This window comes from Orbicella faveolata, unplaced genomic scaffold (assembly GCF_042242905.1).
Source record: "Orbicella faveolata isolate gen_17 unplaced genomic scaffold, um_ofav_v1 contig_47, whole genome shotgun sequence".
Classification (NCBI taxonomy): Eukaryota; Metazoa; Cnidaria; class Anthozoa; order Scleractinia; family Merulinidae; genus Orbicella; species Orbicella faveolata.
Genome location: NW_028301577.1, coordinates 6,185,001 through 6,212,571, shown reverse-complemented (window position 1 = coordinate 6,212,571; position 27,571 = coordinate 6,185,001). Strand labels below are relative to the sequence as shown.

The 27,571-nt window shown below is 40.5% G+C and overlaps 1 protein-coding gene across 1 annotated transcript; it reads left to right on the top strand.

Annotated features, from left to right (window-relative positions):
* Positions 1-55: 55 nt before the first annotated feature.
* LOC110052131 (pre-mRNA-processing-splicing factor 8) lies at positions 56-27,443 on the top strand. Its single transcript, XM_089279201.1, has 40 exons — positions 56-178; positions 270-369; positions 1,051-1,219; positions 1,481-1,645; positions 2,141-2,356; positions 2,909-3,247; positions 4,431-4,536; positions 5,041-5,143; positions 5,287-5,374; positions 5,836-5,955; positions 6,545-6,854; positions 6,973-7,107; positions 7,418-7,744; positions 7,921-8,127; positions 8,739-8,902; positions 9,354-9,480; positions 9,831-10,023; positions 10,442-10,629; positions 10,715-10,953; positions 14,121-14,478; positions 14,988-15,212; positions 15,949-16,088; positions 16,421-16,507; positions 16,766-16,858; positions 17,183-17,318; positions 17,807-18,106; positions 18,745-18,891; positions 19,573-19,733; positions 20,083-20,274; positions 20,572-20,809; positions 21,407-21,535; positions 21,688-21,801; positions 22,228-22,302; positions 23,095-23,340; positions 23,642-23,688; positions 23,805-24,186; positions 24,658-24,798; positions 25,106-25,245; positions 26,220-26,422; positions 26,692-27,443. Exons 2-40 carry the CDS (start codon positions 297-299, stop codon positions 26,844-26,846), a joined length of 6,978 nt encoding a protein of 2,325 aa, XP_089135327.1. The 5' UTR covers positions 56-178; positions 270-296; the 3' UTR covers positions 26,847-27,443.
* The last annotated feature ends 128 nt before the right edge of the window (positions 27,444-27,571 follow it).

Below are 27,571 nucleotides of genomic sequence, written 5' to 3'. Positions count from 1 at the left end.
CGTATTGAACTATGGGAATATTTTGTTTAACCTCACTTTGATGAAGATTTCTGGGGGCGCTTTTCATTTTCTGCAGGGCTGTAACGTAACATCATGGCGGACAGCATGCACGCTTCGTAGTGTCAACGTCTTTGCCGAGCTTTGCTTTGAATTACAAAAGAAGTGAACTGTTTTTCAGGTAATTGAAGCTCCTGTGGTTTTTGTATGAATTTGATTGCGAAATGTGAAAGGCAGGTGATAACCTATGCTCTTTTTCAATTATGTTTTAGGTTTTGTTCTGCAGAGAAACCGCCATCATGGCGGCGTGGGTTCAGCCAGGGATTGCGGGATTACCGGCTGAAATCACCGAAGAAAAACTGCAAGAAAAAGGTAATACACGATAATTGTTAAAGGAAATTGACTTTTCGGCCAAATTCACTCGACTAATATTATTTTTCTTCCTTGATTGAAATAAAAATTGTCGTGCACGTGAGCAATTCTTCCTACAAATCTTTTAAGTACTGTAACCTGAATGCAGTCGTCCCTTCGCAGCGATCACCAAGATGACCGTTATCATGGCAGTTAACGTCTATTTCTTTCCTTTAAACGTGGCGTAGGTTAACCTTTAGGTATTGTATTCTCTTTGTAACAGATTTCATCAGAATATGGAAGGCGTTGACAATAGAATGAGCATAAAAGTAGAATTGGCTGTGATTGAGAATTTGGTTTTGTAAGCAAGTTTCATTTCATAATTTCTTAAACGTTAAAAACGTCAAGATAGCAGTATAGACAAATGGCTAAAATTGAATTCAGTCACAGTCTGTGCAACAGCCAGCTGTATAATTCTCAGTGCAGATAATTACCAAACACCAGTAATCAAGGGGGTGTACAGGCAGCGCTGGCAGTTTAGCTAGTTTATATTGACAAGTGCAGTGCATATGACGTTGTGGTGCTTTTGTAGGGAAATGAAGTAAGACATTTAGAAGTCCTAAGAAATACTTATTGTAGTCATGGAGACCTTCAGGCAGTTCTAATATATTTATGGTTTCACTTATTGCTTAAACTTTGTAGCTCGAAAATGGCAACAACTCCAGTCAAAGCGATACAGTGAGAAAAGAAAATTTGGATTTGTGGAGGCTCAAAAGGAAGATATGCCTCCAGAGCATGTGAGAAAGATCATTCGGGATCATGGTGACATGTCAAGCAGAAAATACAGGCATGATAAGCGGGTGTACCTAGGGTAAGGAGACTTGAGCTGTTATATTGCAGATCACGTTATTATAAAGTTCTATCATAAACATGAAGATACATGAAAAAAAAAAAAAAAATTTAGCTTGTCACTTGTCAGATGAAGGCTGTTTTGTAGTACTTTCAGGTGGTACTGCCTGTTTTTCAGTGTTTTGCAAAGTTATTTTTTGTTACAACATCCAGTTTTGGCATTCTTGAGAGATGTAACCCTTTTCCACTTGGCATTCATTTTGTCCATGTTTATTCTTTGAAGTGCCCTAAAGTACATGCCCCATGCAGTGTTGAAGTTGCTGGAGAACATGCCCATGCCTTGGGAACAGATTAGGGATGTCAAAGTGCTGTATCATATCACTGGTGCCATTACATTTGTAAATGAGATTCCATGGGTTGTTGAGCCTGTTTATTTGGCTCAATGGGGGTAAGTACAAGCTATTATCACTTTGTTTCTAAAATTGTTGTTCTAAACTATATTAGTCTTTCATTAATTTAAAGTACTTGGAACACATCTAATGACAACCCTTCCTTCCTGCATCAGACTCAAAGTGTTATAAAGAAAGAGTGAAACTACCTCTAGACAACTAAGTATAATGTACCAAATTGTGATTACTCACAGTGGTAAAACAATGTGTCCTTGTTAGTGTCTGATACCCATAGAAGGGTCCTTGACTTATAAGATACCAAATGTACTTTTTTGTAAATAAAGTTGTGGTGTTGAAAGAACTTTGCTAGGCAAGAAATAGAATAAAGGAGCAATATTTCCAGGACTATTTTGTTCCCATATGATATGCTTCCCTTTGTAAGCAGACTTCTTTTGTCAGATGCTCCTGAAGGGGGGATTGAGTTGTAGCCAAAAATATTTAGATTATTATTCTGACTATGGCTCAACAACATTGTTCTTACCATCTTAACGTAGTACCATGTGGATCATGATGCGACGTGAAAAGAGAGACAGGAGACATTTCAAGAGGATGAGGTTTCCTCCGTTTGATGATGAAGAACCGCCTTTGGATTATGCAGACAATATCCTGGATGTTGAACCCCTGGAGCCAATCCAGATGGAGCTGGACCCTGAAGAAGATGGGAGTGTCTACGAATGGTTCTATGATCACAATCCTCTCCTTGATACCAAGTAAGTAAATTAGGCATTTGTTTGTTGCATCAATACTGTTTGTTGGATCAGACGAAAAAGCTATTGTGCTGGGTCGGTGGGTGAATAATTTTGCTGTTTATCAACTTGAAGTGGATAAAGGCAAATGAATCGCCATTGTGGCTGTATGAATCAGATGTTTCAAGCATTAGTCCAGTGTTGAAAATAATTTTTATCACATATGGTAGCAGGTCATGTGCCCTTTTAAATCTTCATGCTGGTGGGACATATCAATGTGGCCAAACATTGATTATGCATAATTTGCATTCAAAAATAATCTGGTGATGTCCATGAGAAGCTTAGTGTCTGATCAAAAGTTCATCTTTAATCCTTTTACTAATGGCCAATAGTATATCCTGAGAAACCAGCTGTCTTTCTTCACATATTGGGATTGTTCCTGCTTGAGGTACCTCTAAGACTGAACCTGAATAATTCCATAATGATGGCATGCATGTGAGGAGCCAACTATTTAAAAGTTGGCATTTGAAAAATCTTGTTATACTTATCGTGTACTTTTCATTTTATTTTATTCAGAATGATCAATGGCTCTTCATACAGGAAATGGAACATTACACTCCCGATCATGTCAACATTGTATCGTCTGGGCAACCAACTTCTGACAGATCTTGTTGACGACAACTATTTTTACCTGTTTGATCTGAAGGCATTTTTCACTGCTAAAGCCTTGAATGTGGCTATTCCTGGAGGGCCAAAATTTGAACCTTTAGTGCGAGATGTGAATGTCCATGACGAGGATTGGAATGAGTTTAACGACATCAACAAGATCATCATTAGGCAGCCTGTGAGGACAGAGTACAGGATTGCATTTCCTTATCTGTACAACAGCTTGCCTTATAAAGTGCATCTTCCCTGGTGAGTCAATCAGGATGGGAGGGGATACTCAAGTTGTAGATCTATTTATTTTGGTTTTCTTTGCTATAACTCATTTTGGTGCATAATGTGGGAAGTGGCAACTTGACAGGTGAATTGGCTAATGTACATGTAGGAAGGAAATTTTATGATAGATTTTGTACTGTTTAGCAAACTCTGTGGAAAGGACTTAAACAAAAAAATAAGCAAGAATAAAAAACAAAACTATTCAACAAGGCTATTTAGCATGAACTCTGACCTTGACATTTTAAAACTTGATAATGACATTCTGAAATGTATTTTATTCTTGCTTATTTTCTGATTGAAGAATTTTGTACTGTTTTGATAAAATCATCAATGAAATGTTATAAATGCATTCTGTATAGTACTTTTGATCATAATAGATCTTTCCCACATTCCAACAAACAATGGTGCCGAGTCGAGGTCAGGGTGGACAAAAATACACCAAATGTATGAAAATGTCCACCTCAACCTCGCTCTGGAGCTATTGTTCAAACGCACTGGAGTGGAGTGGGGGAAAGGTCTATTAGCCATCAGATGCGGGTAACAACATTGCTCAAGACTGCCAATTGTTGTTTGGATTGGTGGCTAAAGAAATCTGGTTCAAGTTACTAGTGCACATCTGTAACTGAAGTTGTTATAGACTGCTCTTTGATCCATACAGTTTGTGAAAAAATAGTTACACTGTACTCTACCCAATGGTGGGATGCTAGCAAGCCTGAACTTTTTGCTGGTATCCATTGACATTCCTGGGTGGAGAGCAGCCAGAATGTGAACCTGAATCACTTGGTCTGGAATTTATCATGCTAACCTCTGAACTATGTCACAGATCTATGGCTGACATGTGATTGCAGCAGTTCCTGATTCTCTTACCATTTGACCTCACCACTCAGGGGTTTCATTAACATTTTGAGCAGAAGGACAACTGGTTTTCACATACGGGCAAAACTATTTGAACTGAAGTTCTTTAAATGAAAAACTTTCTGCAAGATGGTTAAACCAGACAAACCAGGCAGGTAAAATCTTCCTCGCAGCCCGCCCTTAATGAAACCCCTGACCACTACCCATATATGCTTCCTGTACAGTTTAAGTACAATAACTTTAGACACATGTACAGTACAGTGATAAATTCGAACTTGAGTCAGATGGTGTGCCTCCTTTTCAGGTATCACCACCCTTCAGTTGTGTACATTAAAACAGAGGACCCTGATCTTCCAGCATTTTACTTTGATCCTCTTGTGAATCCAATTGCCCACAGGCATGCAGTCAAGGTACCTTTGTTGGTATTTTACATGTTGTGAAAAATAACAAACCCTCGTAATGGTAGAAAATGACCTGAAGGTCGGTGAGCTAAGAGGGCCATGTACAGCTTAGGGAGCTTATATATGTCATTACATGTGTAAGAAGTGATGAGGGTGATCAATGCTGAAGGCAAAGACAACACTTTTGAATTTGAATTTGTGTTATCTTTATCCTGCATGAATGGATAATAAAATGTCATTTTTATACCGACTTGAATAATTCATTCAAGTTCTCTAAGTACGTTACTGGATCATTTTAGCTTGGGTGCAGTAACAGACAGTTAAGGTTTAGGAACAATGAAATCACATGTTGAATAATATAACAGAGATGCAGATATCCAGATCTGCTCAGGATGTTATCAGTTTTACTACAAGCTTAAACAACTGTCTCACCCATTTATGTATTTAACACAAGTTATCTAGAATTGAAGTGTCGATATTTGGTCTTACAAAGAGTCAATGTTATTGTTTTAGACAACAGAGCCCCAACCTGATGAAGATGAAGATTTTGAGCTGCCAGAGGATATTCAGCCATTCTTACAGGATACACCACTTTACACAGACAACACAGCAAATGGTTAGACTTTCTTTCATTTTGTTCACTTTTTTGTGACTAAAATTAGCTACAACTTGGGAAGTTGTTGAGGATGATTTTTTCTGGATAAGTTCATTTTATTATTAACAGTTGTCATTTTATGGGTTGTCATCTTGTATATGTAGGTATCTCTTTGCTGTGGGCTCCAAGACCATTCTGTTTGAGATCTGCCAGAACTCGTCGAGCAATTGATATACCTTTGGTAAAGACCTGGTAAGAATTCCTTTCACTTTTATCCACCTAGTAACTATAAATTTTAACAAACAGATTCCATGTTGCTGTGCTTCTGTTCAGTAGATCACAGATGACATCTTAAATAATGTGGTAAGAACAAAAACGTGGCACACAAGATGATAGGCAAGTGTGTCACTGATGTTCTTACCACATATTGATGTCATCTGTGGTCTATTACTGAACAGATGCACACCGACATGGAGTCCACTTGTATTATATAGTAAAGAAGTGGAAAATTAAACATGTTAATGATGTCATATATATGTCTGTCCTCCAAAATGCAAGAATAGTTTGACTTATTATGTATTAAAAAATATCTCTTGCAGATATCTACTGAAATATGTAGCTCTCCATCTAAAAGTGTAATTTTAAATTTATTGTGATCGTTTTGTTGAACTCATCTGGCAACTTTGCAAGTGCTTTAAATACTTGATTCTTAGGTATCGTGAACACTGTCCGTCTGGTCACCCAGTTAAGGTGCGGGTGTCATATCAAAAGCTTCTCAAGTGCTATGTTTTGAATGCACTTAAACACAGAGCACCCAAAGCACAGAAGAAGAGGTCAGTTTGTTAAAGCTTTGAACTTACAGTGTTATACTTACATGTAATACAGCTATTGTTGCAAGTTAAAATGTTGGAATTTTGTACATGGTGTCATAGATCAATATACAAACATGTTAACTTGCAACCCAAACTACAATGTATGCTTAGCATAGAAAACAAATGTTTCACTCCCAACTGAAAACTTTTCTGTAGATTGCCTGGTAAAAGATAAACATTGAAATTAACCTAAAAAAGATAAACCTGCTCTAACAAATAAAGGATTGATTGATTGATTGATTGATTGATTGATTGATTGATTGATTGATTGATTGATTGATTCTGAAGCCTTTAGGTCTTTCTTTGGTACATGTACATGTACTACAGCTCTAAAAGATATACCTGGTATGTATATGTAAGGAGTGATGAAATTAAGGAAACTCATCTATTGAGGGTGATGTCACTGACTGGAGTCCTATTGAAACTTCAGTTTTTTTTTTTTTTGCAAGCTTATCTTTACAACTGCTTAGGTTCGTACATAACTGCAAAATTGTGTTTGTCTTTATTTTATTTACTGTAAAACAAACTGTTGTGGTATTTCTTGTTTCAGATATTTGTTCCGATCTTTCAAAGCCACCAAGTTCTTTCAAACTACCACTCTTGACTGGGTGGAAGTTGGGCTTCAAGTTTGTCGCCAAGGTTACAACATGTTGAACCTACTGATTCACAGAAAGAACCTCAACTATCTTCATCTGGATTACAACTTCAATCTGAAACCAGTCAAAACTCTGACGACTAAGGAGAGAAAGAAGTCAAGATTTGGAAACGCTTTCCATCTTTGTCGCGAGATCCTTCGACTCACTAAGTTGGTGGTAGATTCCCATGTTCAGTACAGATTAGGCAATGTAGACAGCTTTCAGGTGAGAAAGAGAATGTTGAGTTTAGCAAAACAGTTTTGATCTCCATGGGTTCTTTGACAGAAGTTTAAAACACCTTTCTGTTAATAAACATGATTAAAAATTACTTTGTATCATACAGCTTGCTGATGGCCTGCAGTACATCTTTGCCCATGTTGGTCAATTGACTGGAATGTACAGATACAAGTACAAGTTGATGAGACAGATCAGAATGTGTAAGGACATCAAACATCTCATTTACTACAGATTCAACACTGTAAGTAGGGCTTTTCATTCTCTGTGTATCATATGAGTTGGGGCAGGTGGGATGGCAACCATAGAGGATCTCTAGCAGTGTCGATAATATTGTTGCTGTATGCACAATTAAGGTAGACTTGGTTCATATGTCTGTATGTGTCAGGTTTCTCAAAAAGCCAAGGGAAAGATATTGCTTAGGAGAACACTCTTAATCTTTGACCAGTAAAGCTACCTTTGTGGTCACCATTTCAACATAGCCAGATTAACAGGGCTCCTCTGTATCAATGAGGAAGACCAATGTTGATGAGAATCATGCACCTTTCTTGCAGGGACCAGTTGGGAAAGGACCAGGATGTGGATTCTGGGCTCCTGGTTGGAGGGTGTGGCTCTTTTTCTTGCGTGGTGTTGTGCCGCTTTTGGAACGTTGGCTTGGCAACCTTCTGGCCAGGCAGTTTGAGGGGCGACACTCTAAGGGAGTGGCCAAGACAGTCACCAAGCAGCGAGTTGAAAGCCATTTTGACTTGGAGCTCAGAGCTGCCGTTATGCATGACATCCTAGACATGATGCCAGAGGGCATCAAACAGAACAAGGCACGTGTTATTCTTCAGCATCTAAGTGAAGCCTGGAGGTGCTGGAAAGCCAACATTCCTTGGAAGGTAACAAACTGTTTGCTTTCGTTTGTAGTTACTTAGTGCTTTTTTCCTACACAAAATGCTGGGATAAGTTGTGATAGGTGCAAGGTATGGGATTTGAGGCCTGTCTTGGGTCTTTACAGTAAGCCATGACCTTGGCACATATTTACTTGATGTGTAACTTTTTCTTTTATTGTTAGGTTCCTGGTCTTCCAACAGCAGTGGAAAACATGATCCTACGTTATGTCAAAGCCAAGGCAGATTGGTGGACAAACACTGCTCACTACAACAGGGAACGTATCCGCCGTGGTGCCACAGTGGATAAGACTGTCTGTAAGAAAAATCTGGGTCGTTTAACAAGACTTTACCTTAAAGCTGAGCAAGAGAGACAACACAACTACCTGAAGGTGTGAATTGTGCATAAGCTTTGTTTTTGAGTTAACTTGTTGATAAGCAATATTCAAAGTGGAGGGTAGGTGCCAATTGATAGGAAAGCAGGCAATGAGCGAGCGAGTGTGGGCAAAATGCAAATAAGGGGGTGACCATGGCAACCTCCAGTGGGTCACCTCCCCCTGGCACCTGTCACACTGAATTGTCCATGGAGAATAAGTACACTTACCTGGACACAAGGGCCCACCATGAACCAAGAGGCAGGTGGGAGGTGCCAAACCAAAGGCAAAAGCAACAAAGTTATGCAGAGCAAGACCACAAGGGCAAAACTGTGCGGCAATGACACAACTATGCATGCCCATGGCAACCATCCACAGGCCAACAGCAGATCTTCCAGTCATCTCTGATTATTGATAATCTCATTTAAAGAACATTTCCATAAGAAGCTAAGATAAGATCAAATTGGTGTGTCCACTTTGCTTTCAATAAGACCTAGCACACCTCAGGGCTTGAGCCGGAATGCTTAGAACACTAGCCATTTTGAAAATGGCTTTCTTTAATAGAATGCCAAGGACATTAAAGTCACAGAAAAGTCATGTACCAAATCTCAGGTTTACTTGTTCTACAGGATGGTCCATACATTTCTGCTGAAGAGGCAGTTGCTATCTACACCACAACAGTTCACTGGCTGGAGAGTAGGAGGTTCTCGCCGATCCCTTTTCCACCTCTTTCATACAAGCATGACACCAAACTGCTGATTCTAGCACTGGAGAGACTCAAGGAAGCCTACAGGTTTGTGCCATCAAAGTTGAATTCCATGCAAATTTAGTGGTTTCATTAACTTTTCAGCAGGAGGGTAACTGGTTTTCACAGGTGGGCAGAACTATTTGAATTGAACTTCTTTATAAGAAAAACGTTCCACTAGATGGTCAAGCCAGGTGGGCAAAATCGTCCTCACAGCGGGTCAATTTGCCAAATGTTAGAAATTTCGAACATTTCAATTTGATCTTGACATTGATGTGTTTTGACCGATCAGATGGCAGATTAAACCACAGGGATAATTATCACTAGGGTTTGTGATTTACAATGTATCATTCGCACCTCATTGGTTTTTCTTCACATTGCACTGTACAGTCCCAAAAAATAAAATAAATCCTAGTATTCATGACGCACTGTAAAGTCTTGGATTCCAGAAGAATTTGTTTGCAGATCTCACTGTCGTCTATTACAATGTGTATTTCAGTGTAAAGAGTCGTTTGAACCAGTCCCAGAGAGAAGAATTGGGACTGATAGAACAAGCATACGACAACCCTCACGAAGCACTCAGCAGAATCAAGCGTCACTTGCTCACACAGAGAGCATTCAAAGAGGTAAGCACTTGAAAAAACAAATTCTCACTAGTCCGGGCCATTCAGAAGTGAAATATTCCTGACAGTGGTTTGAAACTTAAAAATACAAAATTTAAAAATTCTATGCCAGAAAGTTGTTCAGCATCAGTATTGCTCAGAAATACACTTTTACTGATAAGCTGCAAGCTTCTTCTGATCCCTAGAATGTGCCTTACCTTTTGTACACTGGTTGTGGTCCAAGGATTAGTGGAACTGACCACTTACTGACAGGTGTTAAGCTACATGAAAATTATGAATTGCTGACCACTTGTCTGGAAGTGATTTTGGTAGTTCCAGAGTTAATGAGACTATAATCCCTATACCTACTGTAGGTTGGAATTGAGTTCATGGACTTGTACAGCCACCTCATTCCAGTGTATGATGTGGAGCCACTGGAGAAGATCACAGATGCCTACCTTGACCAGTATTTATGGTATGAAGCTGACAAAAGACGTCTGTTTCCTCCGTGGGTAAAACCAGCTGACACAGAGCCTCCACCACTGTTGACTTACAAATGGTGCCAAGGTTAGAAGAGATCTTGTGACACAGTTTTGTGTCACAAGAATTTTGTGTAGACGAGATATATTTAGGTCTCTTTCTTCAGCTAGATGGGAGGTGCAGTGACCTACGTTAACATTCTGAACTCCCTATTGACCTGTCCAGATGTGAGCCCTTGTTGGGGACATAACATTGTGTTCTTGGGGAAGATATTTTACTCATAGTGTTGTCAACCCAGGTATATAAACAGAGATGGACCGTTTTAATACTAGGTATTTACCCTACAACAGAGTAGCTTCCAATCCAGGGGGAGTAGAAATACTCCTAGTTGCTTCATAACAGAAACCGAGATAAGCCCTGCTGGTATCGGACACTCCTACGCTGATGCAGACTTAACCTAAGTATTACTTTGCACTTTAGGTAACTAAAAGTGTTTTGCTTTCAGGAATCAACAACTTGCAGGATGTGTGGGAGACATCTGAAGGAGAGTGCAATGTCATGATGGAGTCAAACTTTGACAAGATGTACGAGAAGATTGATTTGACCTTGCTGAATCGACTTCTGCGACTGATTGTTGATCACAACATTGCTGATTACATGACAGCCAAGAACAACATTGTCATCAATTACAAGGTGGGTGCCAGTTTATTTTAATTGTTTTCATGATTTTGACAGTTAACATTGTAAGCTTCACTCTTCACCTTTATTTCACAAACAGGACATGAACCACACAAACTCCTATGGTATCATCCGTGGTCTTCAGTTTGCGTCATTCATTGTGCAGTACTATGGACTGGTTATGGATCTGTTGGTGTTGGGTCTACAGAGGGCCAGTGAGATGGCAGGCCCTCCACAGATGCCAAACGACTTCCTGACTTTCCAGGATGTGCAGACAGAGGCCCAACATCCCATCAGATTGTACTCTAGATACATTGACAAAGTACACATTTTCTTCAGGTAACTGTTCATATAGCTCTTTGCTTCAATGTTCATGTGCATAAGAATCTTTAAAGTTATTTCACAAACCATAATTGAAAGGCTGCGTGGAAGAATGTCCCCTAGATTTTTTGGCCATTTTGAAAGTGTTCAAAAATAGCTGAAGTTTGGCATGTAGGCTTCGTTTTACCTGAGAAACATTGCTCTGAATTTTTTTTGGCTGGGGCGCTCTTCATTCTCGAGAAATAACATAAGCAAAAAGCTCAGTTTTCCAAGCGGCATCTTTTGGAGATCTTTTGTTGAACAAAAAACAAAAGAAACCTTATTATTTTGTTGAACAGCAAACAGGCAGACTGTTTATAGTGTATTCCACTGAATCTTAGCTGTCTTAAAGTCAAAGGAAAATAGTATATAGAGCAGAAATCTGGGAACAGATTGTTTACATCGGTTATTGTGACGTAAACACAACACGTGAATCGATCGAGCTGCAAACGAAATACCATCGAACAAAAAAGAGATGTGCCGCATTAGAGCTCTGTCAACTAATATCTTAAGCATTGTGTTAAAGTACCTTGTGTGCCTGCCTGGTGGTTGAGAGGCATCATAAAGCCTCGATAAACCTGTAAGTCATCAGCACGTTTTAAAGAATCAAAATGTGTTTTGAAACTTTGAAGGTAGCTGATATACCGTAATCGTGTTATCGGCATTCAAAGTCAGATCGAGCCAGGCAGCAAAGTCCAAGAGCAGTTCTTGCCCAAGAAAAATACCCTCTCGTGAGTTGTGGCCCACTTGCCAAGCGTTGCTAGTGTCAAAGTTTGGAAAGCGAGAACTGGTTTTTGACTTATAAAATTTGTCTTGTATCGACCGCCATGTTTTCCCGCGCACGAGGTGTAAAGACCCTTCCCAGCGTGCATTGCGATCACGTTCTGCACGCGTTTCTGGAACTGGTAACTAGATTGTTTCAGTTCTTTTCATTTAAAGATAATAATGGCCAACAAGTAGCGATCGATTGTAACATAGATCTGTGATCCAGGTTGCGTTGATTTTATTTCATATCGGCATGATTTGTGGTGTTTTGAACTTCTGGGATCAGCAGACATGCAGATGTATGGAGACCCGTACGTTGTGCAGAAGGGTTAATTTGTTAATCTGTTAGGCGGTGCGTGACATAAAGCTACGATCGCGTTTGTCGAAAAATATGTATTTATCTCGTGATTTTTAGCCATTTAAGACATTGCTGTATTTGGAAAAGTGCTTATTTGATGTTTATTTGTTCAGTGCAGATAATCCTTGTCCCAGATAACCAAAGTAAGTTCCAGATGTTAACACTATTTTCCGGCCGCCATATTTTACCTATTTAAACCTGAAATCAACATTTTTGAGTTTATACATTGCATGAAATTAACATTTTGCTGTTTTCTAAGTGAAATCAACATCCTTTCCGTCATACGTTACGTGAAATCAACATTTTTACCTATTTAGACCTGAAATTAACAATTTTTAGCTTATAAGTTGCATGAAATTAACATTTTGCTGTTTTCTAAGTGAAATCGACATCCTGGCCGTCACGCGTTAACATGAAATCAGCATTTTTACTTATTTAGACCTGAGATCAACAATTTTTAGCTTATAAGTTGCGTGAAATTAACATTTTGCTGTTTTCTAAGTGAAATCAACATCCTTGCCGTCACGCGTTAACGTAAAATCAGCATTTTTACCTATTTAGACCTGAAATCAACATTTTTGAGCTTATACACTGCGTGAAATTAACATTTTGCTGTTTTCTAAGTGAAATCAACATCCTTGCCGTCACGTGTTAACGTAAAATCAGCATTTTTACCTATTTAGACCTGAAATCAACATTTTTGAGCTTATACGCTGCGTGAAATTAACATTTTGCTGTTTTCTAAGTGAAATCAACATCCTTGCCGTCACGTGTTAACGTAAAATCAGCATTTTTACCTATTTAGACCTGAAATCAACACTTTTGAGCTTATACGCTGCGTGAAATTAACATTTTGCTGTTTTCTAAGTGAAATCAACATCCCTACCGTCACGGGTTAACATGAAATCAACATTTAAACCTTTTTTGACCTAAAATCGACATTTTTGAGCTTTTACGTTGCGTAAAATTGACATTTTGCTGCTTTCTAAGAGAAATCAACATCCTTGCCATCGCGCGTTAACATGAGCCAACATTTTAAGCACTTTTGACCTGAAATCAACAAATTTGAGCTTATGTAAGTTGCGTGAAATTGACATTTTGCTGGTTTCTAAGTAAAATCAAAGTCCTTGCGGTCGCGGCGGGCTGATCCTTTGTTATAATAAACCGAGGTGAGACTTGGACTTATAACAAAGGCTTGGCTTGGCTATTATAACAAAGGATAGGCTCTGTTTATCATAACAAAGGCCCGGCTTCGTTTATTTGAAGGACTCGGTGGTAAAAGGGCGTCAGGTATTTTAATCAAAAGTGTACTTTGTCGAAAACGCTCCAAATTTCGCATGCAGTTTCGTTCAGGTATGTTAAGCAATGTCCTGTAGTTTTCACGCTAAAGTTCGCTTCGTTCTCAAGATATTGCGTATGCAATAAACCACTCGGTTTTTCCAACCTGTGTGCCTTTTTTGCATACGTTATTTCTCGAGATCGAAAAGCAACCCAGCAAAAAAACTTCAGAGCAATGTTTCTCAGGTGAAACGAAGCCCACATGCCAAAATTCAGCTAGTTTTAAGCACTTTCAAAAATGGCCGAAAAATCTAGGGGACGTTCTTGCATACGGCTTGGCTCTTGCCCCTCTAAATGTAAGTAGATAGGGGGATAATCTTGGAGCAATGGTGTCTTAAATGATAAGATATATACAGTGTACACTGTAGTATGGTGGTGACAATTTCCTTGTGTTTGCCAATAGTTGGCCAATAGTGTGGAACACTTAAAAGCAAAGCAGAAATTAAATATACTGGTATATAAATTAAATAAAATATCCTCGCTAACAGTCACACACATATCAAATGAATTAAGATGGTGATAAGAATTATGATGCTGATAAGAATAATGTGTAAGATGCTGATTGCCTAGCATGTCAATCCCTGTAAAATCATGGGCTACTGGATATGGACTGCATCTAAATCCCAACCGACATTTCTTTAGCAAGGATATTCCTTTACATCAATCTTTAATATTGTTTTTTCAGGTTTACAGCTGATGAAGCACGTGATCTGATTCAGCGTTATCTAACAGAGCACCCTGATCCAAATAATGAGAACATTGTGGGCTACAACAACAGGAAGTGCTGGCCTAGGGATGCTCGCATGAGGCTCATGAAGCATGATGTTAATCTTGGTCGTGCAGTGTTCTGGGACATTAAGAACCGCCTGCCTAGATCTGTCACAACACTGAGCTGGGATGAAAGCTTTGTGTCTGTCTACAGCAAAGACAATCCAAATCTTCTGTTCAACATGTGTGGCTTTGAGTGCCGCATTCTGCCCAAGTGCCGCACAACGTTTGAAGAATTCACTCATAGGGATGGTGTATGGAACTTGCAAAATGAGGTACATGTACAAGATTATATGTATGATTGCAGTGCATCTTATCTTTACCCGAGGTTAACTGAGGATTTGTGCAGGTTATGGAAAACCTGGAACGTCATGGAATTTAAGTGAGGGTTTTGGAAAGTCGTGCAAAAGCATTATGTTTTCTGGGAATAAAAAGACAAAAAGGTGAAAAATTGAAGAAATGACAGTCAATTCAGAAACAGACATTAATTTCAGCAGAATTAAACACAAGCACACTTTTTTTACTTGATAAAATAATGTCATAACGTGATAATGTAATAATAAACTTAGATCATGGAAAACTCGGAAAGGTGATGGAAAAGGCCATGGAAAGTCATGGAACTGTAAAAGTTCTAAAGAGTGTGAACCCTGTAAATTGTGCCAGCTTGGCACCCTACTTGATGATATTCTTTATTCTTATCACCTGTCTATTTATCACTGTTTTGATGTTGTAAGGAGAAATTAGGTACTGATTATTATTATTGCTTCTGTTCTTGCTACACCAGGTCACTAAGGAGCGAACTGCCCAGTGCTTCCTAAAGGTGGATGATGAGTCTCAGCAGAGATTCCACAACAGAGTGCGTCAGATCCTCATGGCATCAGGCTCCACTACTTTTACTAAGATTGTAAACAAATGGAACACAGCTCTGATTGGCTTGATGACATACTATCGGGAATCAGTTGTCAACACCCAGGAACTGTTGGACTTGCTGGTCAAGTGTGAAAATAAGGTACTGAATATTAGTCCTTCTTGGAACTTTAAAGGAGCTCAGTCATTGTATTTGGAGTTATTTTGACCATGTACATATATGAGAGTACCTTAAGATTGAAGGAAACCTTAAAATAGTAGTTTACAACTTAGATAGTAAAACACCAAAGAGATAATAATAAACCACAAAGGAACAAGGATGGTTCAGAATAGAGAATATTAACATGGATTACAAACAACAAACTTGAAAAATTTAAACTTAACTTTTCAAGAAGTGTAAACCATGATGTACCTCCTTAAGTTCTTCTAAATATTCTTAAGCTTCTGTGCAAGACATGCGAGGCCAGGTCTTCCAAAATTTTGCAGTGTGCAAGCAGCTAGAACTTGGAAGTGGGTTATGCTCATATGTACATGTATGTCTTTGGTAGTCATTTAAAACAAGGATTAGAAAGCTAGTTTCAAGCCCAGGACTGTGCCTAGTGACTAGAAGTGCCCAGGCACCACAGGCAACTAACCTTTGCCTTTGGGCAACTGGAAAAACTTACTTTTGTCATACAAGCTTAAGTGTTGGGCACCCCAGATTTCATGTTTGGGAACCTTTTGGCTCCTTGTAATTTTTCTAAGACTACAGCCTTCAAGCCATCAACATAATTTTCCAGTTTAGTGTAAAAGTGTTGTCTTGTTTTGTTGTTGTTGTTGTTGTTGTTGTTGTTGGATAAGCTTACCTGTCTGACACAGTGTACATTGTTGTCTTTCAGATCCAGACACGTATCAAGATTGGTCTGAACTCCAAGATGCCTAGTCGTTTTCCCCCTGTCGTGTTTTACACTCCTAAGGAGCTGGGTGGCCTTGGTATGCTCTCCATGGGTCATGTTCTCATTCCGCAGTCAGATCTCAGGTACTGTGACAAATGAATGCTGTACAGTTGCACCTGGCATTCCTCTTTGATGTGGAGGCCTTCTTCTCAGTTGTATCACCTGAATATTTTCATTGCAGTGATGCCATAATAATGTGCAGGCAATAATTATTATTGCCTGCACATGTCAAAACTTATGGCCTTTGGTGTCCTGCAGGGCACGACAAGGATAAGTATCTAGCCTCAAACAGCACCTCAGGTCAAGACATTTATTAGTTATGGAGTCCTTAATTCCTCAGTCCTACCTTCTCTTAGTAAGTAATAGTGAAGATCACACTGCAAAAGTTAACCCATGTTGTTTCGTTGTTCTTCAGGTGGTCACAACAAACAGACGCAGGGATTACTCACTTCAGATCTGGCATGAGCCATGACAAAGATCAGCTGATCCCTAACTTGTACAGGTAACACCAATACTCTAGATTAAACTAATTGGGTTTGAAGTTGTTGCAACATTTTTGAATAGATTCAGAACGGAACTGTGATTCACATGAAGGAGAGGTCAGTAGTGCAGCCAAACGGTAATCATATGTACCTTTGTTTAATTTTATTCTGCTAGTGTCATGAGCATCATGAGTAGTGAATTGCTTGTCAGCACTGTTGTGATCACTAATGTTCTCTACCAAATACTTATGCTCTTTTTGTTTGTGGGGTTTCAACAGGTACATTCAGCCATGGGAGAGTGAGTTCATTGACTCTCAGAGGGTTTGGGCTGAGTACGCTTTGAAACGACAAGAAGCTAATGCTCAGAATAGGTGAGTTGAACATTCTCCCTTAATCTGTCGCTAGACAATTACGCCACATCTCTGAAAGGGTGGTTACATTCATGTACAAGGTTTGTTATATCCTCTGACGTCTTTGTTTATACCCTAATTATAGCTGTGACCAAGAAAGAAAACACATGTATTAGTATTTTGCGCTGACAAAAAGCTATGACTTACGTTGAAATTGCAAGAGGCTAACAAAATCCTAGCACAGACAAATTCCTTTCCTTTTTGATTTGTTTTCTAGTCAAGTTGTTTAGAATTGCAAGCTGAAGGAAGTCTTTGCTGTAAAGATTTTGTTTGTTTTTTCCTCAGACGTTTGACCCTTGAAGATTTGGAGGACTCATGGGACCGTGGAATCCCTCGTATCAACACCCTGTTTCAAAAGGACAGACACACCCTTGCCTATGACAAGGGATGGAGAGTTAGAACAGATTTCAAACAGTATCAGGTAGACTAAAATTGTTTGATTCGAGGATAAGAAAATTTATACCATGCGACGGACAATACAGTCAATCAGAACACAGGAAAGCCATTGTATACTCAACGGTATTGCACTCTACCTTCACATCCTGCACTGCATTCTGTTGGCCATTGTATTCACTGTATTCACTTGCCCAAAGACTTGCATCTATAGTGAGAAAATACAAGTCACTCATCGGATTTTCCATGGTATTCCGCTCGAAAGTGTTGAATAACTTGTATGTAAAGTGGAAGAGAAAAGTGACCCAGTTTACTAGGATCTGACTTTGAATAAACCTTGAAATAATGTTGTAATCCTAGGAGGTTTGTAGGCTTGTGCCTAGTTCCATTGATCATTTTTAATATTCTCCATACTGTTTCTTTACATTAGGAGAATTGAGTCTTAGGTCAAGAATTTTACAAGATCAGAAAAGATTAGAAAGATATCACTAAGCCATGTTGGTCTTTCTCCTGTAGGTTCTCAAACAGAATCCCTTCTGGTGGACACATCAGCGACACGACGGCAAACTTTGGAACCTGAACAACTACCGGACAGACATGATCCAAGCCCTTGGAGGTGTGGAGGGCATCCTGGAACACACGCTCTTTAAAGGAACATACTTCCCCACATGGGAAGGTCTGTTCTGGGAGAAGGCCAGTGGATTTGAAGAATCCATGAAGTACAAGAAACTGACCAATGCACAGCGATCTGGTTTGAATCAGATCCCCAACAGAAGATTCACTCTTTGGTGGTCACCGACAATTAACAGGGCTAATGTAAGCTACTTGTTTTAGTTGTACTGTAACAAACTTGTTAGCTCCCGTGTGTAGTCATGGCATTTTGAAGAACGCTTCTCCTTGGCTTTCACTCTGCTATCATGCCCTTTTGCTGTAGTTATTTGTAAAGCCTGCATAGCAAGCATTTCGTATGATGGAAAACATGAGCAAAGTCTGGTCGCACGAAAGTTGGAGGAGGGGTGGTGGTGGGCCTCAACTCCCCATCCTTCATTGATGTTTTGCTCTCGCCCCAATTTTCGCACTGTCAGAATGCACAAAAAGCTCTTCATTCGTACGGGAACTCTTGCATTGTAGGCTATTGTATTTCGGTGTATATGACAGTTACAACTTGTAAAAGTGCAGCTATCAAAGAACGATTTGATGAACCCTTTACAGGGGATTCGTTAACGTTTTCAGTAGAAGGGCAACTAGTTTTCATGGGCAGGCAAAGCTATTTGAAGCTAACTTCTTTATGAGAAAAACTTTCCGCTAGATGGTCAAACAAGGGGGTCAAAATCGTCCTCACAGCTGTTCAATTTGCCCGGTGCCTGGCCCAGTTTTTGTTAAATAATAACTTCCGCGTACCAAACTACTCAGGCACCCATTGATAACTGAACTTTGTTCTTTCTTTTTTCCAGGTTTACGTTGGTTTCCAGGTTCAGCTTGACCTGACAGGAATCTTCATGCACGGCAAGATTCCAACACTGAAGATCTCACTCATTCAGATCTTCAGAGCTCACTTGTGGCAGAAAGTTCACGAGAGTGTTGTCATGGACTTGTGTCAGGTACAGTGTGAGATCATTAGTTGTTCGCCTTTATTATTTTTCTCAATACTTCAATCTTAGCACACACTGGAGCTATGGACATTAATAAACTAACCCCAACCATAATGCCAATGCTAAACTTATATCCCACCAACACTACGAGCCAAAGGGAAGCTACCTGGCCAGAAGAGATTTCCAAATTAACAACAAACTGATCCCAACAGTGAACTGAACTCGACCTCTAACAGCATTGTAATTCCTACTCTCATGAACCATTTGCAGAGCCCCTGTAGCAGGCGCTTGTGTAATAATAGAGATTGAGTTGGAGCGGTGCACGAGAGCAAGAACTCTGCACTATTATTACTCCAACACCTGCGTTGTAGGCCACCACTCACCACTTTAGTAACGAGAAGAAGTCTGGGGCAAGCTTCGTCTCGCAATTCCTTGTGGGACTGTTACCGGGAACAAAGCAAAAGATGCAAAGTCACACCGACCCCAGTAACGATCCCACAAGGCACTGCGAAATGAAACTCGCCCCAGATTTCTTCTCGTTTCTTAAGGTGCTGAGCTGAACACCGGATGGAGACGGGCATCGTACATGTAAGGATAGTGCCTCGCCAAAGAGCACTACATGTGTAAGCCGGTTGGATTCAAACTATCTCACATCCATTCACGTCTAATACTTGTTATTTATTTTTATAGGTGTTCGACCAAGAACTAGATGCTCTTGAGATAGAGACGGTTCAGAAGGAGACCATTCATCCCCGTAAGTCCTACAAGATGAACAGCTCATGCGCCGATATCCTGTTGTTTGCTGCGTACAAGTGGAACGTCTCCAAACCTTCCCTCTTGGCTGACTCCAAGTATGTGATCAATTCACTTGTAACAACGGAAAAAATTGTGTACAAAAAATGTGTGCAGAATGCAGTCAAACGTTGCAGCCATTCTTGTGTCAAAATTTACGATTGTTTTTAAAGCAGTCGTGATTTTGGTCTTCTGAATTCAAATTTATTCATGTAAAATGGGTCCAAACGAACTTTTTATAAATACTGGTTTTTTTTTTTTCATTCCCCAAAGGAGGAAAATGTTCAGTAGAATGAGTCGAGAAAATGTGGTTAAATATGATGCGCTTTTGCATCTTTCCAATATGTTTTTCGATCAATAATTACTTGTTGTCGTTGTTGTTTTTTCAAGTGTGTTCGTCTTTTGCAGTGACATCATGGACAGCACCACGACCCAGAAGTACTGGGTAGATGTACAGCTCCGTTGGGGAGACTACGATTCCCACGACATTGAAAGATACGCACGCGCAAAATACCTTGACTACACTACTGACAACATGAGTATCTACCCCTCCCCTACTGGGGTGCTCATCGGTATTGACTTGGCTTACAATCTTCACAGGTAAGAGAAGTGGTGTTCAGATGTTAGTCATGCCCAAGCTAGCCTCACGCGCAGATGTTCTAAAAAATCATCACGTACAGTGACGTACTCCTTTGTGGAAAAAATATTGCGTGACGAGCGAGGTTGCTAGGGCTCGTCACGGATTCATTTGGAGAGACGAATGCGTGACGAGCGACGTTCTTATGGCTTGTCACGTACTCCTTTGGGCGGAAAGATAGCGGGACTGGTCAACTATGCACAAGTAGATATTCGTAATTATTGTAGCGCTACAAACGTTATTTTCTCCTTTTCTTGCAGTGCTTTTGGTAACTGGTTCCCTGGTGTGAAACCCCTCATCCAACAGGCCATGGCTAAGATCATGAAAGCCAATCCTGCACTGTACGTATTGAGAGAGCGAATCAGGAAAGGTCTTCAGCTGTACTCCAGTGAACCCACCGAGCCTTACCTGTCTTCACAGAACTACGGAGAGCTTTTCTCCAATCAGATCATTTGGTTTGTGGACGACACCAATGTCTACAGAGTGACCATTCACAAGGTAAGGCAAGACACCTGTTGACCGAGGTTGGAGATTTTTTTTTTTGCAATGACTTTACCAGACCGTCTGGATTTGTAAAAAATAAAGGTAACATGTGGCTAGTTTTCCAGGCAGACTTGGAAAATAGTGCGAAAGTGGAATTCTTGTCTGAAAGTAGTCTGAAATTCTGTTCAAGCTGTGACAAATTTTTAGTTGTCTTGTGAAATCTATGTCACTTAGTGTTTCGGTTCTGAGACCCAGAGTAGTGAGTACGATTCCAATCTCTACATTTCGTCGAGTCTGTGAAAAGAAAAACATTCCTTGAAAAAAAAAAAAACTTTGAAAAAGTCTTGGGTGTTGCTTCCAGAGATGGGTACTGACCTGACAAAAGAATGGCTTTGTATGATGCTACAGACTGCTGCAAGTGTTCAAAGTGTTAAATGATAAGTGTATGTCGACTTCAATCCTGAAACATTATCGCTTTGAGTTGTGTATGGGAAGGAAAGTTTGGGACTTACTGTTTAATTATTGAAGGGTGTCCGCTTAATAACAGGCAATTAGTTTTAGACTTAGCTTGCACAAACATTGATTTTAAGGATGTCTCTATTTTCTATTCAGACGTTTGAAGGTAACTTGACCACAAAGCCAATCAACGGCGCCATCTTTATCTTCAATCCTCGCACGGGACAGCTTTTCCTCAAGATCATCCACACCTCCGTGTGGGCGGGACAGAAACGTTTAGGACAGGTACGTCATGTGATGCGAAACAATGTGTGGGTCTTGTGCCTAAATCTGAAGTGTTGTTTGCCTGGGTTGAAATTTATGTGAGGCTGCAAAGGTTGGTAACGTTTATTATTGGGTAACGTGCTGGCTAAATGACTTATTTGTTCTTTTTTTAGTTGGCCAAGTGGAAGACAGCCGAAGAAGTGGCAGCCTTGATTCGTTCACTGCCAGTCGAAGAGCAGCCTAAACAGATCATTGTAACAAGAAAAGGAATGCTTGATCCTCTTGAGGTATAGTAGAGACAAAATGCTTGTCGAGAAAACTTGTCTAAGTGTTACTCTGAGGAAATATCAAGACTAAATATTCTCAGATGGGTGGGGCATCCTTTGAAGAAGTCAGCGGCAGAAATGGAAAACGCTGACATGTTCATTCATATACATAGATTTGTTGCAGTTCAGGTCACACAGAGCTTTCTGCTGGTTCTTCCAGTTTATCCCAACCTCAACGTATAAATTCTCTGAACTGTTTGTAATTTTCATTGAGAAAATGTGGTTCTTAATCAGGATTTCGTTTTAACTTGATCGGGCTCAACATTCTCAAGACTTGCTTTCTTGTATTTGTAAAAAGGCACATGGGAGAAATGAGAAGCAACAAGTTTATCACCACCTGGTATTGAGGGGTTTATTCAAACTAATAGTCAACTTGTTGTGTTACAGGTCCATCTGTTGGATTTTCCAAACATTGTTATCAAGGGCAGTGAGTTGCAGCTTCCTTTCCAGGCCTGCTTGAAGGTTTGTGTTAGTTAAAAAAGTAGATACTTCCCCACGAAAAGCGCTTTGTCGTGAATGTAAGAGCATTGGCCAGGTTCCATTTTTGAAGGAAGAAAAATTCAGCGGTAACTTCTGCTCCTGATTTCCCACTGCGATTCAATTTTACGTGTAAATTTCTCGCCTCTTGCACCTCCTCCTTTGGAATTGGAGAACTGTAAGGCCGAAGTCTAAAAGTAGCATACATGAACTGGCAAAATTGATTTAAGTATCTCGTAGCAAATTCTCAAGTATTTGCAAAGAGCTGCTAAAAAAATCTCTGCTCTTTTATTAGTTACTACGATTATCAGTTGAGTAAGGCGGAGCGAAAGTTTGGTCACCAAGTTTAACCGTAAAAATCGTGTTGTTGTCACGAGCAACTAGCTCCGTATCCATTGGCAACTTGTCGGCCTTTGACGTCATTGGTAGCAAAGCGCACGAAATTGTAGGCGACCCGACAGGCGACCAACGGCTGTTGATATTGTTACCAATGGAAACGAGGTACGTTGCCCCTGACAACACCATAATTTTGAGGCCAAAACTTCGTAACCAAACTTCCCTCGTACCTTACTCAACTGATAATCGTAGTATCAGCTTATTAGTTTTCTTATGGTCTGATACACACCAACCACTTCTGTTAACGTTTCGTTTTTCCTTGAAAATGTTTAAGCGTTTTACAATCAGTGTACTGAGAGAACTTCAATAAGACATTGTATTTAGTCAATCAATAATCATTTAAGTTTTAATTCACACACTCTGTCTTACTATCCTGTACAGGTTGAGAAGCTCGGAGACATGATTTTGAAAGCCACTGAACCACAGATGGTACTGTTTAACCTGTATGACGATTGGCTGAAGACCATCTCATCATACACGGCCTTCTCGCGTCTGATCCTCATTCTCCGAGCCTTGCACGTGAACGCTGACCGAACCAAGGTCATCCTTAAACCGGACAAGACCACTATCACTGAGCCTCATCACATCTGGCCTACTCTGACAGACGAGGAATGGGTACCAGTTGAGGTATGTCTTCACGCCATAAACCTCGAAACATAAATGACATGTAGTTGAAACACACGCAAATATTTCGAATTTCGATCATAGCAGCTAAAAAAGGTGTCAAAGCCCCTTTTCTCCTTTCTATTTTGGAAAATTACAAAATGCACTCGTGTCCGTCCGTTCAAACGGTTTTAATCAACATTGCATTGGGGTGGGCTTGTTGCTGTATTTTTGGTAGATTTTGATCCAGTCTTAAGTTTTTTTGTCCGTTCGTCCGTTCGTCCATATGAGTTGCTTACTCCTATCTGTTCCTTTTGTTGTGTAGGTTGCCCTGAAAGATCTCATCTTAGCTGACTATGGCAAGAAAAACAAGTGAGTTTGCCTCCTTTTTAGTTATCCTTAAACACCTTTCAACTCTGTTATCGACTTTCTTACTAACCGCACCCTGCCCCCGGTCTAATAGCACCATGTCCTTATTCTTTCTCCAGTGTGAACGTTGCTTCTCTGACTCAGTCCGAGATCCGTGACATCATCCTGGGCATGGAGATCTCAGCACCCTCACAACAGAGGCAGCAGATAGCAGAAATCGAGAAGCAGACCAAGGAACAGTCGCAGCTGACAGCCACCACCACGCGCACCACCAACATCCACGGAGATGAAATCATCGTATCCACTACCTCCAACTACGAGACACAGACGTTCTCGTCCAAGACGGAGTGGCGAGTCCGTGCCATCTCCGCCACGAACCTGCACCTCAGGACCAATCACATCTACGTGTCTTCAGATGATATCAAGGAGACAGGGTTCACATACATTTTGCCGAAGAACATTCTGAAGAAGTTTATCGTGATCTCGGATTTAAGAACGCAGGTAAAGGGATAGTGGGTTACTGCTATCAGTACACGGGCTGTTACCGTTGGCGGTCGACGTATGTAATTCTTACGATATGCTGATGTCGGTGTTGCAACTCCTGAGAGCTGACACTCTGGCTACAGCCTGTAACTAACCTCGAGAAAGATTTTGTCGTTTCGGTCGAAATTCTATTGCACTGCACAAGCTGTATTGAGGTTTTAAGCAGATGTCAAGACTCCCCTCAATAACAGTGATTTAACAAAAAAACAAACAAACAAAAAAAAAACCCAGCAGCAACGTTTAATTTGCAGTACTACAAATGTCCCTTTCCACTTTCTACCGGGATTCCCTCCAGCTTGCACGTTTTTCGATCATTTTATGCGCGCCTGTTCACATGAGCTTGCGCGATTCTTTCCTCTGGTTTAGAGTACTGTGGCAAACCTGATAAGAGAGACGAAGGAGACTAACTCATTTGTGATGATGTTTTAGATCGCAGGATACCTGTACGGAGTCAGTCCGCCTGATAATCCTCAAGTAAAGGAGATCCGGTGTATTGTGATGGTTCCACAGTGGGGCACACATCAGACTGTACACTTACCGAACATGTTACCACAGCACGACTACCTTAAGGTATGGAAAGCTTACAGTGAACTGAGGCCCGAGCGGGAGGGGGGGGGGGGGGGGGGGACCTCACATATAAAAAGGTCGGAGGTGCCCGTCAGAAATTTTGAAAAGAACCTCTAAGAGGTACCAAAAAGCTACCTCTGTGGACTTTTTGAGGCTGAATACCCTAAAAGGTACCAAAAGCGCATTTTAACCCCCAAAACATACGACTAGCATCTCCGTTTCTTTTATTCTCAGCACTAGTGTTAAAAGAAATGCATACAATAAGTATGGAGAGTTGATATGTGATCTTTTTTGCTTCGCGCGTTTGTAGGAAATGGAACCACTTGGCTGGGTCCACACTCAACCCAATGAGCTTCCTCAGCTTTCTCCGCAAGACGTCACAACACACGCCAAAATCATGGCGGACAACCCGTCCTGGGACGGCGAGAAAACTGTCATCATTACATGCAGGTAGGTACTGTTCAAATTCACTTGGACAAACGTCGTCTTAACCTTTGCGAGGATCTGGAATTCGATATTGTTCAGTCTCCTTGGAAATGACACAACAGGCAAACCGCTTCTTTCATTGGACACCTGTCTGCGGCTACTTTAAGGCTGGTTTTCACTAGAGCATAAGCATAAGCACAAGTCAAAACAGCCACGACATAAGCATAAGCATAAACACAAACCTAAGAAGAACAAACCCACTTATTTGCCTTGTGCAGTTTTCACTAGTAACGCGCTTGACATAAGCATAAGCATAAGCACAAGAAAAACGAACAGTTCCGTTTTTCTTGGGCTTATGCTTATGTTTATGTCGAGTACGTTACTAGTGAAAACTGCACAAGACAAAAAAGCGGGTTCGTTCATCTTATGTTTCTGCTTATGCTTCTGTTTATGTCGCGCCCGTTTTCACTTATGCTAATGCTTATGCTTGTGCTTGTGCTTATGTCCTAGTGAAAACCAGCCTTTAATCGTGATCCTTACCATGCGCAAACACCACACTTTGAACTTCCTTTAAGTGGACATCTCCACTAAGCGGACAATGTCTGGTCCTGAGGGTATCTGCTTACTGGAGGTTCCATTATTTAATAAAATTGTAAGGGATCATTTGTAACTTCATATTGTCTCTGCATGCACTAAGGGAAACACTTTTTTCCAAGCGCAGTCCGTTTTCGTTGTAACAGAACCCTTTGTTAAGATATAATACCCGCCTAATCGCGGAAAAACGTTCTGTGCGCCCGTGAATTCTCTCGCTGCAATAAGAAATGGGAAATTTTCTTTGTGCCTCAATGAAACTTTGTCGCAAGCAGAACTTGATTAGTTCATGAAATTACAATCATGTATGTTTTCCGTTCAGCGTCCCAAATAGCAAAACATGCTATGAATATCCTTTGACACTAAATAACGCTGGCGTTTAATTTCATCCCTGGTTCATGTTTTAGTTTCACTCCTGGTTCGTGCTCACTGACCGCCTACAAACTGACCCCCTCGGGTTATGACTGGGGCCGGAACAACAAAGACACCGGGAACAATCCTAGGGGTTACCTCCCGTCACACTACGAGAAAGTACAGATGTTACTGTCGGATCGTTTTCTTGGTTTCTTCATGGTACCCACCCAAGGTTCCTGGAACTTCAACTTTATGGGTGAGTTTTGCCTGAATTCTAATTGTTGTCTAGAGATTGGACTCCACAAAAACACCAAAATGCGCCATTTGTGTGGGCTCAGAAATGCCGTCCTAACGTTTCTGAAGGTGATCTACAAGGTGTAAGAATTTGTGACTGTAAAGGGAGTCGATGGTTAAGTCTGTATACGAGCTGTGCAGTGACTTAACGTTGTCCTTGAAGGCAAGACAGTTATTGCTTTTGTCATGGTCAGATATCAGTTTTAACAGCCTGATTTTCTGGTTTTACAGGTGTTCGCCACTCCCCTAACATGCGTTACGAACTCCAGCTGTCCAATCCCAAAGAGTTCTACCACGAAGTACACCGTCCCTCTCACTTCCTTAACTTCAGCACCATGGAAGATGTGGAAGTTATCGGCGCTGATAGAGATGACATGTTCTCGTAACTTGTCAGCAATTTTTTTCGTATCAGTCACGTATTCAGTCTTGACCACTGACCATTGTAAAAAGAGTTTTCTTCAGTTAGACTTTCAAAGGGGGGAGGCGTGGGTGGACATTCCCGTGAGTCATAGACAGAGCTCTGATTGCCGCTGCAAAAAAGGCGGCAACCCCAGTAACCATAGCGACCGTTTCTCCTGAATTCGCTCGCGGTAAACTGCCATTACCCACCCCATTTTAAGCGCGTGCTTGTTGTGATTGCATCAGCAGGTTTTGCACACCGTCATGGACAACTTCGCATTCTGTTTAGGCTAACAACCATCTGAGATTACATCTTTACTCTTAAGTAACCAACTTTAGAACTGCTACAATGCGTTTCCTCAATATTTCCCTCCAGCTCAAATCAAACAAGCCTTGTTAAGAGAGCATAGCTTTCTTTTTCTTTTGTGCCAAAATTGTTTGTTTTTGTATATATCCTAGGATTGGCAATAACTTCTCCAACAAGTTTTTATAGTCGTAAAATTATTGTGGAGGAAGCGAGTAGATTCCGTTTCTTTGTTTTGTAATACCCTCAGTAAAGTAATAAAAAAGTGCTCTTCAATTTATTTTGGGCTACCGTTCTCAAGGCTGGTGGCATTCCTTTGTCGTGTACCAATCATATAAATGTCTGACACGCTGTCAAAAATCTTACTAGTAACCTTCGTTATCTTTTACCAGTGGCCAGCGGTCTATG